Source organism: Bombus pyrosoma, linkage group LG10 (genome assembly GCF_014825855.1).
Source record: "Bombus pyrosoma isolate SC7728 linkage group LG10, ASM1482585v1, whole genome shotgun sequence".
NCBI classification, from domain to species: Eukaryota; Metazoa; Arthropoda; class Insecta; order Hymenoptera; family Apidae; genus Bombus; species Bombus pyrosoma.
Genome location: NC_057779.1, coordinates 6,847,642 through 6,863,362, shown reverse-complemented (window position 1 = coordinate 6,863,362; position 15,721 = coordinate 6,847,642). Strand labels below are relative to the sequence as shown.

Here is a 15,721-nt window from a genome sequence, read left to right as displayed (position 1 = left end):
GTCTCGCTTGTTTCGCGCGACGCAGACGCGGCATAAGTTGACTGCGGCTGAAAGACGAGATGACTAGAGAGTCCATGTTGATACGGTGTGTAATTTGGTATTTGTCTACAGTGGCTCGCGAAAGTGAGTATTTCGACGCGTACAAAACTTTTCACTATACATATACGTAACACATTTTCACATTGGTTTCAAACTTTAACGATATAAATACGACGGTGGTGTTTCGTTGTTGCTAATGAAATTTCAAAATGTCTCGTATAACAATATGCACGTGCAATCTTTCTACAGAAAGCGTTCAAGTACTCGAGTGTTAGTGTACATGTATAGAGCTTTTTCCCGACAATGATTGCCGAATCTCTTCCTTTTATGGAACAAGGGCTGTTAGAAGAGAAACTTGTTGAATAATTTTACATTCGATGTTCCATGGAAGTAACGATACTTTGTGTGTCGTCGTGAAATAGTCAAAGCGAACGCGTATTCATTATACGGAAAACCAGGAGGGAAAAATTCCTACGCAATTTATTCGATTTACCATCTGGTCTTGTGCATGCTTTTTCCAGAAAGCTCGTCAATCACGATTTCATTTACCTCGGTGAAGTGTCGATTCTCTGCGTGACAAAGTTATACGCGACCAAATAACGAACAAAAGAAATCAAAAAGCGTGGGCGGCGCGAAAAAGAGAACCAACCGACAAAAAGACAAAACACGAGAAAAACGAAAAGAATGAGAGGGAGGGGGGAGGAAGGAAAAGGGAAGTGGAAGAAAAAGGAATTTAGGCGACAAACGTCAGTTGGTCGATGTTGCTCTGGAAAAACGAGCCGCTCTCTGTTTCCTTCTAAGCGTCACGTGAAATCCTCGCAGGACGGAAAAAAACGTGACGGCATAAAAGAACGCACGAATATCGAACGTGACGGAAGCGCGTACAAAGCTCTTTTGAGGCTCGTTTTCATTTCGAACCGAGCGAGCGTCGAGTGCGACGGAAAGAGCCTGCGGAACGAGCTGTGGCGAGAGGAGAGAAAAAGAGTCGGCGAAGAGAAAAAGAGCAGCGAGAAAAGTGCAAAAATGTATTCCATTATACGCGAAGTGTGTATAAGAATATCGCGACTGGTTTTTCCGTGAGTTGTTCTCCGCTCGACGCTCGTCGCCACCGCTTTAAGAAATACGAATGTGTATCTCGTGCGCCACTGTGCATTAGCTTTTTCTCTTCCCTTATGTTTGTTTCTTTGGTCTTGGCTTATGTTTCGGGCGGAAAAAATAACGAAGAAGAAAAAGGCTGTCAAACGTGACAAGATAATAGGAAAATATGCTCGTTCTGTTATCAAATTACCTGCTTGAAGTTTTTCATCGATATCGTTCACGGTTGTCGCGATGGTCTGTGCGTGGTATATTAGAAATTTTTTAATTTTAGGTTCGATACTTTTCGAAAATTACGATCGTTTCTTTACTTTCAATCGCGTACGCGAATAATATGGAAGACTGCGTTTTAATTAATATCAAATACCTTCGTCTCAAAGGCACGGTAGACTTTCGTTCGAATTGACGGCGGAAGAATTAACAATTGACAGACTCGTGTCACACACGGCGCGTGGATCTGTTGAACGAATGAAATTGGAAGAAGCAATACTAGTTGAAACAATATTTTCCTTTCCCGCGCACCAGAGAACCGACAGTTGGAGCGTGTACGTGCCCCTGAAACGGTTTCGTAAGTGTTAATAAATTCAATAAGAAATTATTGAAAACTTCCTCTAAACATATAGGATGGGCCACCCACGGATGTAACAACGTGACACGCGCCGTTGTTTAACGTGACGCCCTTGCATAGGCGTCGATGAAACTTGATCACCGCTTTCAAAGCAGAATCTCACATAGAGAATTCGATTAATATGTGCCCATAAATTATTCGTGAATCGAATTACTTCATGAATTTTATATTAGGTCGTGCCAAAAGTTTCTTTCGTTTTATTAGGAAATAATAGATGAGTAAGAATCTTTCTTTTATATTATTTTATTGAATTATGTATGATCCATTTTGTAGTAATAGAACAAAATGAAATGAACAGAATGGATAAAACAAAACACGTTGTGCGTCTATTATTTCCTTATAAAACGAAAGAAACTTTTAGGACGACCTAGTGATATTACCTTCATCGTCTTCTTAATTTACCAGTTCTATATTAAAGTTCGTACGATAACAGCGGAACATTGTAGATACGAAACATGGCTTTTAAAAATTAAGGATTAATGTCCTCGTTAACGTGGCATGGTACTAGGAAAAATAAAATATGTTATAAATAAACTAATTTATATCACAGTATTTTTTGCACGGTATCACGAAACTCCAGAGTCTCTTCTATTATATTTAACATTGTTATATTTAACATGTCATAAAACCAGAGAGAAAACGAGCTTACGGTGTTATAACATCATTTTGCCCATATCGCAATATTTTATTTCGATTAATAGAAAAAGTAATAAAATACTTACACGAAGAACGCTATAAAATTTTAATACGAAACATGCAGCATATTTATAGGCAATCAGAGATTAAGAACAATCCAGGTATTCGAATAAACTAGCCAAAACCGTATCATCGATTCTCAACCATCATTCAATCGCTCCGTCAGGAAACCGAGTAGCAATTACCCCATCGAAGCAATAAACAACCCGCATTCGGTAAACAAATCTCTCGTCACGTTCCACTCCGTTCTTCCTCTACAGATTCGATACAAATTCTCTGTACGCGTTACTTTGCACATTCATTTCGGATATCTCCATCTTCAAAAAATGTACAATTACGTGTATTTAGTAATTTTACTTTTACGTTATAACCTGTAGAGAGCTCTCAGACGTTCCATGTGTATCGTCGATATTTCAAGCTTCTCAATCGAAAGGATCAACGCGCATTGCCGATATAATATTGCCAATATTATAATGTTTATTGACAAACCATAACGAGAACCCTAAAATATCGACGATATTATCGATCGTCTAAAGACGCCCTTACAAATTTCCGCGTTATACGGTACGGACGATAATAGACAGAACAACGCTTGGATAATAATTCGAGAAAATTTTCTTTCTCCGTTTTAATTACAAACGAGAACAAAGACTTAACAATCAATGAAAGCAAAATAACAACATCGCTTCATCTTTTTACTAATGTAATAACGTGTCAAAATTTGCTTGACGAAACTCGAATATGACGAAGAATACACTCGTGCAATAAAAAGAGAGTGTTGGTCAACGGTGGCGGAGGAAGCATAGCGATCAGGCGACCCCTAAAACCGGAAGCCATGGATCTTTATTAAATCCACGAAATTTATGTCGTGGAGGTCGCGTGGCCGACGAAACGTGCGCGCTGTCCGAAAGGGTATTTATCCCTCTCAACGTGTTTCGAGCGCGTGATCCGCACGTTTGCGTTGAGCAAACGAACGTTGACGCACGGCCTTCCCTCTCCGCCATTGTGTCGACGTGCACACACAGGTCGATAGTATATTGCGTTTTTTCTTCTTGTCCCGGATAATGTCTATGCCCCCAAAGCGCGACGCTCGTCAAACAAATGGTTCCTGAATGTCCGTTTTAATGAACGTGCCATTCGATTTGAACGCTTACTGGACGCCTTCGGCGAGATCAGTACGAGTTTGAGGATTTACCCGGCCGATGTACCGCGTTATAGGGCTTGGAAGAGCCACTTTCTACTTTACTGTAGCGAACACTGACTCACAAAATTCTTAATCACCGCTAATATGCCATAGAAAACTCGTATGTCCGTATCGTATGCGTATCGTATGAAACGTTTTGGAATTTCATTAGCATCGTAGCGAGACACGTTCAATTTGAAACCCGTTTAAACATGTATATTTCATATCGCTATCATATTCAATTGGTAAAAAGATGATGGTTACGATGATTTATATCTACTTGTGCAAGCAGAAGGAAGTCTTTTATTACGTCAGTAGACTTGAATATTTAGTGGTAATTTTTTATAATAAACGTTCCTTTGTCAGTTATATACGATTTATCAGGTGCAGGTAATACTTCATCGTAATTGTTCCCTGAAAAAAATTCGACTGAAAAAATATCTCTTCCGATAGTGGTCCCGAAAAAAAGGAAATTGAAATGAAAAAACCCGCTGGTAGCATTTTATACGTTTTATTATCAATTCTTGCTGCAGTGACGCAAACGATCGATCGATATCCATATCATTGTCCATCTGTTAACCGCTTCGTCTCATCGAAACAGAACGCATACTTTATTTACGAAATAAAAAAGATGACGCCATGGTCACGATTTCGTTTCGTAATAGCTTCGGTGAAAAGGAATTTTTTAATAAAAGCAAGGCGGAGCGTCTATAATATAGGAAGCACGGCAATTTAAATGTATATACCTTGACCTCTGGAGTCGTAAGTCGGCTGATATCAGCAGACGAGATCGGGAAACGCGATCAAGGAGAGACAGAGAAGAGAGAATTGAAGAGAAGAGAAGAGAGATCGTGGGCGTCAACTCGGGAAGTGGATATTTGAGAAAACATAGCGACATAAACGAGTCGGTGTATCCAGCAACGGAAGTGGCCCCCTAAAGATAGGAAGGACTTTAATTACACGAGGCCCGTTATCATTGCGGTACAAGCGCGTTGCACTTGAAGGAATTTCGAACGCACCACTGCCTTCTCACCGATAAATAAATACCTGTCTCTAAATCCATAATTATGCAACGAAGATATTTACCAGTGTTCTTCCAGAAATGTCATCTTTCTCCTTCTTCCTGGTTCTTCTACTTTTTCTCGTTTCTTAATTAATTCTCTCTTTTCATTCCCGCTTTTTTTACACTTAAAGGCTAACCACGAGTGAAAGTTTACCGCAGCGTCTTTTTAAATTAAAACCAGGCGAACTCTAGCCGTCAAAAGCAGAAAACAAAAATAAATTTATCATATTTTTCCTTTTAATTAATTATAGCGAGGACCTTAAGGAGAAAGTTAAGCTAGTTAAATTCACTTTGTTGTTGAAAAATTAACACTGATAGTAACGCTAACGATAAGACTTTCTAAGTGAAAATAAAAAAGGGGAATGCCTTTAATTCGACAAAGAGTATTGAAAATTAATTCATGGTACGAAAAATGTAAAATCGATGCGGATGTGGTAGCTGAGTATAGGTTTTAATTCTCGAATTGTCGGATGACAAGAGGAGGCAAAATGGGAGCCTCTGTTAACGATCATTTCATAGAGGACGCGATGTTATCGCTTAAATATCGATAGTCTCGTGTCAATCGACCTTCTCGATGCCAGGCTGACGCCTCTGGAAAATTTAATTTAACGCTTCGCGAATTTCAGACAGCGGAACGTTGATTCTTTCTAAACGACGAATCTCTCGCGATGTACTCCTTTCTCTTACGGATATTACGATGTCTGAGAAAGTATTCAACTTCCAGTTTTTTATTGCTGTTTTTCGTGATTGTTTTTAATTTGAAACCGTATATCGAAATAAACAGATTATTTATGATTGGATAAAAAAATTGAACTGGCGATAAAAAGATCATGTCACTTAAGCATAAACTCTGTAATGCGCGTAGCCCAGATTGTGTGTCGCAATATGGAAGATTTTATTCATTTCAGTCACTACTGATATAAAATAGCAAGTATCGAGAATTTTGTTCAAATATATAGAAAATTTATCCTACCTAGCCAGCGACAGAGATAGTTGAGCGCTGCAAGAACGTGGAAAAATACATTTCATCGCTTGATAATGAATTTAAGAAAAAAGGATTCCATCCATAATTCTTCTCTAATTATTTACGCTTAGCGTTCCACACAGCTTAAAAGCATCAAACTACGATATTCTATATAGCGTATGAAAACTGTAAAATATAGAAATATCCTAATTTATAAAATCTACTTGTAGAACTTCTTTTATCTTTAAGTTGTTACTCCTATGCGAAAGAGAGTATTAGCACTGATAAGATTTCATTGACGATCTTAATTCGATCGTGGAAAAGGTCACAAATAAAAATACAAATCCTACATGGCAAGGTGCAACAGTCAGCTTCCAAAATATCATCGACCGAAAACAGCCACCGAATTTTTTAATGCCAGAAATCTGAGAATAGGTGCTTCAGGTAGGTTAGAGTTTGAACCACGAAGTTGTCCACACATACTTACATGTATGTCCATCGAATCGGATATTTGTCGTATAATCTATTAAATTCGCATTCGTTATCGATTCCTCGCCGCGTGCTTTCAACGTCAACCGCGTCCTCTTTACGGTCCTTCCCTAACGACCAATATTATCAGGATGATTTATTTGGAACTTTTCGAGTCTGCATACTTAGGTTATTACCGTCATAAATTCGAAACACGTTCTCCACGGTTGATACCATACCTGACCTACCTCATCTTGAAATATGAGAAACTTCGCGGAAGTCCCTATAAAATATTCCCTCCGTCCTCTTACGTTTTTCACGTTGCTTTCCTTCCCTAGTCTAACCGACCTGTTATTCCCATACTATATATATACATTTATATACAATCCTACACCACATTTTTGGTGACACGGAAAAGTGCCGCTAAAGAAGGAAATATTTCCTACGATAGGATAAATATTACGACAAAGAACATTTTCCTCCAGTGAGTCGTTAATTTTGAGCGGGATAGTAGAGGATCGAACTTGCATCGTTGTCACGTAAATTGCCTTGTCCCAAGCGAAAGCTCAACTTTTGACCGCAGCAAAGCAAACTATCGCGAGCTGCGGTGCAACGAGATAAACTGTAACTCCTGCCGCGAGCCACCAACGAAACCGATAGCCCGGTAGTTCCAGCTATTTTCCAGCTTGCCGTTGCAACGAGTTTCTTAATGCTCTGTATCGAGAAACGCATTTGTCTTCCAGCGTTCCATTAACGAGACTCGTTGCCCCTGTTCGATTTAGATCGCCGTTCGGCCGCGCGTCGTTTCACGTTACGAATCCACGTTACCATCGACGAACGATAACATTCGAATAGGGTACACCGATCGAACCGTATCGACATCATGTTTGCAAATTTCCCTTAATTGTTTTCTTGTCCCTAGCTGTTCAATGCGGAAGGATTTCCGTGTATTTTTATTAAAAAAAAAACAAAAAACAAGTACTCTATGAATTTCCGTTCTAAACGCGTTTTGTGTTGGTTCGGGTCGATGCTTCTTTCGAAATTTTTATTTCAGAGGTTCCATTATTCTGCTAATACTTCTTTAAACGCATAAAAATTTCAAGATGCGAGATCTATGTCCACAAAACATGTCGAATATTTTTAGTTCATATTCTTGCAGCGATAAAAGGATCTACGTGCAATAACGAACAGTTAAATTCACCAAATACGTACTACAGTATCTATATGTAAAAACATCAATATGATGATGTTATCGTATTTTGTACTATTCCATTTTCATTCCATACTTTTAGGCATAGTTTCTATGATTTTAGTGCAATAAGGAGAATCATACCACTCTACCTATAAAATGCTATACCAAAGAAACATATAAATTCGCAAATGCTATAGCAACCATAAAACCTATTTATCATATGTATTATATCTCCAAGAAGCGTCTTTATCTAAAACCAGAACCAGCACATTATCTTACACCTAACGGCAGATAATACAAACGAGCCTTTAATCGTGCATAAAATCAGCGCAATTAACGCAAACTAATGAGCCTTATCAGATGCGGCGAGACTGTCGGATTTTTTGGTTCCCGTGAGCGAAGCAACAGCTAGTAGGAGCGGTTTACAGTGTGTCGCGCGTCCACGGAGTGAAAGAGGGGTGGTTTTGGAAGGGGTTGGATAAGAGACGAATAGGGGGCAGAGAGAAACGAAAGAGAAACAGAGAGAAACAGGGAGAAACAGAGACAAATAGAGCGATGAGGGAGGAGGAAGGGAGAGGCAGAAAGAGAGAAAGGAAGAGGGAGAGAGAGAGAGAGAGAAATGGAGAGAAAGAGTTGGTTGGGGTTTAGAAGGGTAGGGGATGAAAAGGTGGGAGAGAAGCGGAGAGAGCTCGAGAGGGAGAAGAGACTGGTGGAAGGAAGAAGGATGGAGGATGTCTGTCGTGGCAGAGTAGCGGCGGTAGTAGCATATACGGCGGTTTAACTCGCGGGGAAAACTCTGAGAGCACGAGCTCGCGATCCTCAGTCGCGTGTGACACGCGGCCTAGTACGCGCTCGGATCGCCATCCGGATCGTCTCATTTGCGTGGCCGCGTCGTGCTCGATCGACCTCGAGGGTCGTTGATCGTGGGAACTGACGGGAACAGTGCATCTTGAGAGTACACAGACTTTGTAGAGTCGAAATTGCCATTTCTATATTTATGAGAAATTGCTTAAAATTGAATTCCTTTTACCGATATGATATTAACGGAGGCTGTGGGTATTTTTGTGTTTGATAGTTTTATCGACAGAGATCGATAGAGATCGTGGATCGTATTCTTGAATTCAAGTTTGAAAGATCTATGGGATGCCGCAACTGACGAAGATCGTGGGCAGTGGATATTTTTGGATGTTGCGGGCTCGAGCTTGGAATTTTTATCGACGATATTGACAAAGATCGTGCGGATCGTGGATCCTGGAAATTTATGAATTCAGGTTTGAAAGTTTTATATGACGGGGATCGTGGATAGTGGAGATGTTCTCCAACTTTATGGATTTCAGATTAGATGAATCGATGGATCGTAAATATCCTTGGATCTCGTAAATTCGTGTCATTATTATTAAAACTGACGAAGATAGTTGGAATCCTGAATATTCGTGAATTTTATAGACTCGTCTTTCGAATACTTCTCAACGCAAATTGAGCGCAATCGTGGACATTCTTGGATTACTTATTTATATTTTTATCGACGTTATTGGCAGACATCGAAGATCGTAGTTTTGATGGAACCAATGACATCAACGAAGCTCGTAGATCGTCGATATTCTGGACTTTGGTTGTCCGAGTTTGACATTTTTATCGATAGAACTGATAGAGATCACAGATCGTGAACGTCCTGAGATTTTATGAATTGAAGTTTGTATTTGGAGAGTTTGAACGTTGAGCAACGCTTTCGCATTTGGAAAATTTAAGTCTAAAATACTTTTGTAATTTCTGACTGATACTCACTCTTGTGGATCTCGAAGACATTTAAATATCGAGACTTCGAGTCGGAAAATTTTATTACTGAGATCGATTAGTAGTCAGAAGACACGGTACAAAATAAAATAGCGATTTTGTGAGATTCCACGAATATAAAGCTTCTTTCGAACTGAAATGTTTAATATCTCCGAATCTAAGGAACATACCGCAACGTATCTTTATAAAAATCCTATAAATTTTGAATAACTCTGCATACTTTAAAATCACGATTTACCGCGACCAGTGTTTTAAACTTCGTCCTGTAAATCCAAGAAACTTTTACGTCTCAACAATTCGCAACTAACACCCTACATAAACAAAAACCACCATTTATTTCATTTTTCACTCAACGAACTCGTACTTTCCCGTACGTAAGAGTAAAAAAGAAAGTAACAACGACAAAGTCCTAGTGTCCAAGAGAAAGCTTCGCGAAACCCCACGTAGCTTCCGGAAAGGACAACTTCGATCATAAAACGCAACGCGCGTAATTACGCTATCAAGTATAATACTGTAGGGATCAACGTAATAAACTAGGAATTAAATAGAATATCGTAAGAATCGACAAACCACAGACTGAAAATCGAATTATCGTCGATGATCATCAAAAAGGGACGCTGTTGTTCCATCAGATGCAAACATCAAACAGAATACGATAGATTAAATAGCAGACATCTATAGAGATCGATAAGATAAATCGAGGATTAAATACAATACCATAAGGGCAAATAAAATAGATCAAGAGTCAGTCAAACACGATACAACACAAGGATCGGTAAGACATTATCGGTACGATCAATCAGAGATTAAATAGAATACTGGAGGGATCGATAAAATACCATCAATACGATCAAAGTTCCAACGATCGCGAGTGATCTACGAGAGAAGCCGCTCGTAGGATCGAACGAAAGGAGAATTATAAATTCCCCGTCGAAATTATAAATCCCGCGTAGACGATGAATATTTCATCGAGGACGAGGTGAAACACAGCGGACCATTCGTTCGAAAAACGATATCCCGATCCTCTCGAAGGATTTATAACGATGCGCGTGAACGGGCCGGATAGAATCTCTCGCGACGTCGCGCGTTTGACGATCGTTGCAGGTGAAACGAGAAACGCCGGAACCGGAGGACGCGTATAAGAGGGACGTAGGTATATACGAACCGGATGGAAACTGCAATCCGGACGTTTGACAAACGATAGTGCCGGTAACGTGCTATAGGAACGATCCTTCGCAGCTCGATTAAAAGAAAACACATTGAAACGGTGTGTCAAAACTTGTATTACTCTCTAGATGCTTCATAGCAAATTTCTCTTGTCGAGACTTTTAAATGAATACGTTTAAACAGTTCAAGAAGAAGGAAACAGATTGATATACATATTTACGTATCTAGATAGGTTTCTATCGTTCTCAAAATTTTCCGGAAAATTATAAAGTAATTCATAAGATTAGTAAATTAATCGAATAAAATAAAACAGTGTTTTCGCCCATCGTTCGAGAAGAAGCGAGCATATCAAAACAGTGTACGTACGTAAACCTTCGTCGCACTTGAAATCTTCGAATAAAAAATTCCAAACGAAGACGAGCAAATCGAGTCAGTAATCAACTGACTGAACTTAAAACGCGTTACTAAATCGCTGCAAGATCTGCGCGAATCGCAGCTGTTTCTCGAAGCGGAACGTCAGTCGAAGAGCGGACTAACGAAGTGAAGAAGCGAAACGAAAAACAAAAAGAAGATATAAGAAAGAAGAAGAAGGGAAGCAGCTCAAGATTGAACATCTTTTAGATATTCCTGGGTCAACGACCTCGACGAAGTGAATGTTTAATCGACGAAGGAACAAAATTACGAATCGATCCAAGATCACCGCATATCTAAGCGTATTGTACAAGAAGATCGCGATCAAGCTGACAGAATTTTTCACTTCATTCCTGCGCTCTATCGTTCGATACTATCGAGCTTCTCTTCCTCGACAATAATATTCGTTATCCTACCAAGATTGAGAAAGTCAGCGAGCTTCTGTCGAAATTGGATTGAGAAACGACACGAGGCAAGAAGTGGAGGAGCTGGTGGCGAACGACGAAGCGTGACTGGGTGCCGGAAGTTCCGTTCTCGACGCCACTTTTGCCCGCGATGAGAAACGGTTTCGCGGAACGTGACACGCTCGACGAATCCGCAATCACGATGGAAATATCATATAGCGGAATTTCGAAGCGATCGACGTCGTTTCTTTGAGAAAATACAGCGCAGAACGCGAAGAACCGATAGTTAGAGGGAGAAACCGGAAACGGAGGATGCTAGGATCGATCAGTGCCGCGTAAACGAAATTCGACAAGTGTATAAGACACAGTGTGTTTCCGTTTCAACGTTTTTGGTGTGAAACGTGAAAGAAGAGGCAAGAATCATGAGGGATAAATTTGCATTCAGCGTAAGTGCTCTGGAAATATTGGATTCTGCGTTTATTTTAGGAGGCGAGCGTGACATCGATGCTGGTCGATCGATCGCTCGCAAGTTCTATGATAGGAACTGTTGCCTGTAACGTCGAGGTTCTAGAATTAATTATAAAGCTTCCTCCCAAGTGTGCGTATTTTTAAAGGGATCAAATATTGAGCAGGTTCGAGTAGATGGCAAAGGGAATTGTCCGATACAACTGGTTGATTTATTGTCGTAATTGTGTCAGATGACGAATACCTTACTTGTGTATTTTCATCTTCAATTTGTTCGTTCTACGAGATAATGGTTCACGAATCATTGTTTTATCGTAAAATGTTACAAGTATATTTTGAAAAGTTCGCACTTTTTTTTTAATATTCATTTCTACTTAGAAAGTTTGAGGGAAACCTTACCTTAATTAATCATGACACGTGATACGCAACCGGTTTTCCAATTTCATGTTAGCTACCAAATCGTATAGAGGAGTGTTAATTACCGTCAGTCAAACGGATAATGAGAACCGTGTGAAGCGTGATAATGTAAAATGTTAGGATACCGATAAAACATAAATTAAACCCCTTGATCGTAGTATGAGTTACTCATCTCGATGTTACGCGTACAGGCGAAAGCCAATAATTAAAGTTGATGCGGGAAATATCGTATAGATATAGATGATGTATTTATTTGGTATACATCGCGCAATTTCCGATAACTAATAATTCCACGTCTACATATTTACAATTTTAACTTCTTCCGCTATGATTTTATTTACACGCAATCGCGAATTTTAATCTGTTTTCGTTTTCCGTGCGCGTCCAACGATATCGCATCGATAAAAAGTATAAATCACGAAAGCTTGCAATTATTAATTCTTTTCCTTGTAAAATTGATATTCTTAAATCAATTATAGATTCAATTATAGTATAACTTATAATTACGAATACTATTAATATATTAAATAAGTAATTAAAACGTTGGAAGATTTGTTTAATATATATATTCATAATACATAATATTTATGATATATTTATCATTACGACTTACAATTTCAATTATAATAAATATATTCGATATATAAGCTATACAAATTAAATTCATTTCTTCCTTGCACGGGATGGAAGGAATCTTATTGCTTTCTAAAATATATCTATATAAAATGATACAAATGTATATATATTTCATCTTTTAAAATCAAATATTTAATGCAGGGAAAATTGCATTTAGAATGACATAATAGCAATAATGAAATTAAAATACTAAAATGCGCTCTTTTCCCTATAAATGCGTACCCAACGCCCACAGTATATGATCAAATACAGCATTATTAAAACAGGAAATAATTATCGATAATCAGCTTACTGTTCAAAAAATACCACTGTTATACAATAAGTTGCTTTCAACCAGTAATACATATTCGGCACTCATGTCAGCTATTATTATCATACGTATTACCCAACATTAATCATTAAGTGATTCGATTCTGACCGTGTCAACGGTGATAACGTGATTTACAGTCTGGGGTGCCGGACATGCACGAGACCCTGTCCAGTTTTTCGGAACAGTTCAGGGACGGACCGCCGAAACCGGAAATAAAGCCGGAAACAGCCAAGGAGTCGGAGAGGACGGATGAACCGAAGTGTGGTTGGTTCTGGTTCAGGCCCATGTATCTGCAGCAATTTCGAACCGCGAAATGGGCGCTTTTCTGGTTATGTTGGACAGGTGCAATGCAAGGTAAGCGATTCAAATTTGATTCCCTTCGAGCAACAGGAGAATAAACCCATGTATTCGCCAATTTTGGTCCCGGGTAAAAGAAAGTCCATAGAATAGCAAGTTTAAAAAGGACACTGTAATCTAGCAAGTTGTATTTATATTTAATAAGAGCGACGAATAAATGTAAATATATAGCACAGAATAGATAACTATTGCCGATATTAGAATTGATTTTTAAGTACTATTTTTAAGTACTACTTTAAATCAATAGAATAAATCAGTGTTGTTTTTTTGGGGGGAGGGGGGGGGGTGATTTTAGCAAAGAATTAAACAAAACAAAATTTTTTTTCCTTATTATATATTGCAACTTTTTCGTATGTTCGTAGTTGTCGACGGTTGAATTTGAACATTCTGAACATTGTGAAATCCTTTTAATCTTTGTTCTTATCTTGTGCGTATAAAATTATCAAAAACATAATAATAAGGAGGTCAGGGGGCACCCGGGTTTGAACCGGGGACCTCTCGATCTGCAGTCGAATGCTCTACCACTGAGCTATACCCCCTTGTTAGAAAGTTACGAATAATCGGAATTGATCAATGGATTATCACTTTATCGATTTGCCATTCAATTTTAACAACGCTACTTCTTTTTCGATAAAGATATAATAGATTAGTAAAACAAGATCAAGGCTGTGCAATGACAACAGCAGAAACACACAGGTTCAACAAACTGATTTGCCTGAATCGCAAAGGGTTACTCGCCGTAGTTGTTAAACGTAATGCAACAGACGTGCTTTGTAATCAGTGGCCGCAAACGCGTCAAATACCCCTACCAGCGATAAACTGCGTGTCCACGAACGACGTATCGAAAACGACTGGACTGCCGATCGAATTTGAAAACCCTGTCGATCATAAACGCGACATTTACCAATATATCATCAACCAACTCGGTAACAATATTCTCCAAACCACAGTGAACAAATCCATGCTGATTTTTCGGTATAATTCAATGTACAGTCCCGTTCATAAATATTTGGACATTTGCGATCTAATCGAAAAATTAAACATTTTTACTGTATCCATCCAGATATATGTAAATTATTCTTTATTATTAAGAAATTATTTTTAATACATCTTTCATCCATAGTTTCCGATCTGCACGAGATCTTATCTTCCGAGATAAGAACAGAGGCCAAGATTAGATACGTTGTCGAAGCGTATTTAGAGGCTTGGAATTTCGCTTTTGAAGTGTATTTCACGTATTTACAACGATTTGGAAGTGTCCAAATACTTATGAGCGATGATGTAGTTAATGAGGCAAATATACAACACATACATTCTCCATAATTTAAAGTTCAAACGAAGCTTTACATAATACACATAACATATATGATATATTTAATAATAAAGCTTCAAAGCGTTAATGATCTCCTAACAATAATCGTTCGAAGTTCTGATTTTCCTTAAATGTCTCGACGCTTATGAACGTGAGTGTACATAAACACACACAAACGTACACGCATATAGTAATACAAACACGTAGCAGCTGATTGACTGCTATATCGCCGTTTGGCGTTACTAATAGCGGTGCATTCGAATGCAATTTCGAAGCTTTCACGGTAGCACGAGGGGGTCGGTAGAGGGTGAGAGAGGTCGACGGTGACTGACGATAACCGGAAATCGAGTTTTCCGGACCGGTGGCAGGAGGTTGACGGGCTGTTGCAGGGTGGGACAACGTAGTAGACGAAAGGAGAACACGATCGAGGCGAAAAGGGCGAGTTACGACGACGGGACGAAGGTCGTCGACGTTGGCGAGAGGGGAAATGAAGAAAAGGGAGAACGCGGTAGTCGTGCGGGGTACTTAGTTTAAATAAGTTTGTACGTCCCCCTTCTTTGACAAGCGACAAAAGAAATCGTCCTGCTGGAGGTTCGTGCCTTCTCCAGTGGGATTGAACAAATTGCTGGACAATGGACTCGACAATCGTCTATATAAGTCGAGAATAAGTTCGCCGGTGACTAAGTACAGGCGTACGAGCGTGATACTCGTGCATACTTCGCTTACGTGGATCCTGGTGAGTTCGCTGTTATAACCGTGTACGCCAAGGCGTTTATAAGCATCGAGCCATCTGCTGGTCCCGATGATAATCGATCCAGATTTTGTTAAAAGTACGTGAGGTTGCTTTTTGTCAAAAAAATATCCCCCATAAATTCGATTTGTAACATCTATCTACGGTGAGTAACGAAAGTACTCGAATACTCCTAGAAACCTTTTGTGTATACGTGAACGAGGTCTGAAAATGTTCGGGTATTTTTACGGGCAACTGTATACACGGTATAATGTTCTCAATGAAATCTAAATTAAACCTGGATATTCAAATATCCGATAATTAAATAATACTCGCAACTGGTCCCTCCCATACCATTCTACCAATGTCCATCGAACTAACGCGTCACAG

At 39.2% G+C, this 15,721-nt stretch overlaps 1 protein-coding gene and 1 non-coding gene across 9 annotated transcripts in view; one reads left to right on the top strand and one right to left on the bottom strand.

The window, feature by feature from the left end:
* LOC122571327 (solute carrier organic anion transporter family member 4A1) overlaps positions 1 to 15,721 on the top strand; it is a 46,758-nt gene that overhangs the window by 13,087 nt on the left and 17,950 nt on the right. For 6 of the 8 annotated variants that reach the window (XR_006318029.1, XM_043734929.1, XM_043734930.1 and 3 more), the window contains one exon: positions 13,070 to 13,286. The exons of 1 other annotated variant lie outside the window; for it this stretch is intronic. Coding sequence is in view for 6 of the 7 variants with exons in the window: in XM_043734929.1 (XP_043590864.1) it covers positions 13,070 to 13,286 (217 nt within the window). In the remaining variant the exon portion in view is untranslated. Of the gene's footprint in view, positions 1 to 7,953; positions 8,600 to 8,665; positions 11,551 to 13,069; positions 13,287 to 15,721 lie in introns of those variants that run through there. One more of the 8 variants, XM_043734933.1, reaches the window with a different exon arrangement.
* On the bottom strand, positions 13,757 to 13,828 carry Trnac-gca. The gene has a single exon. It is a non-coding gene; the product is annotated as a tRNA-Cys (tRNA).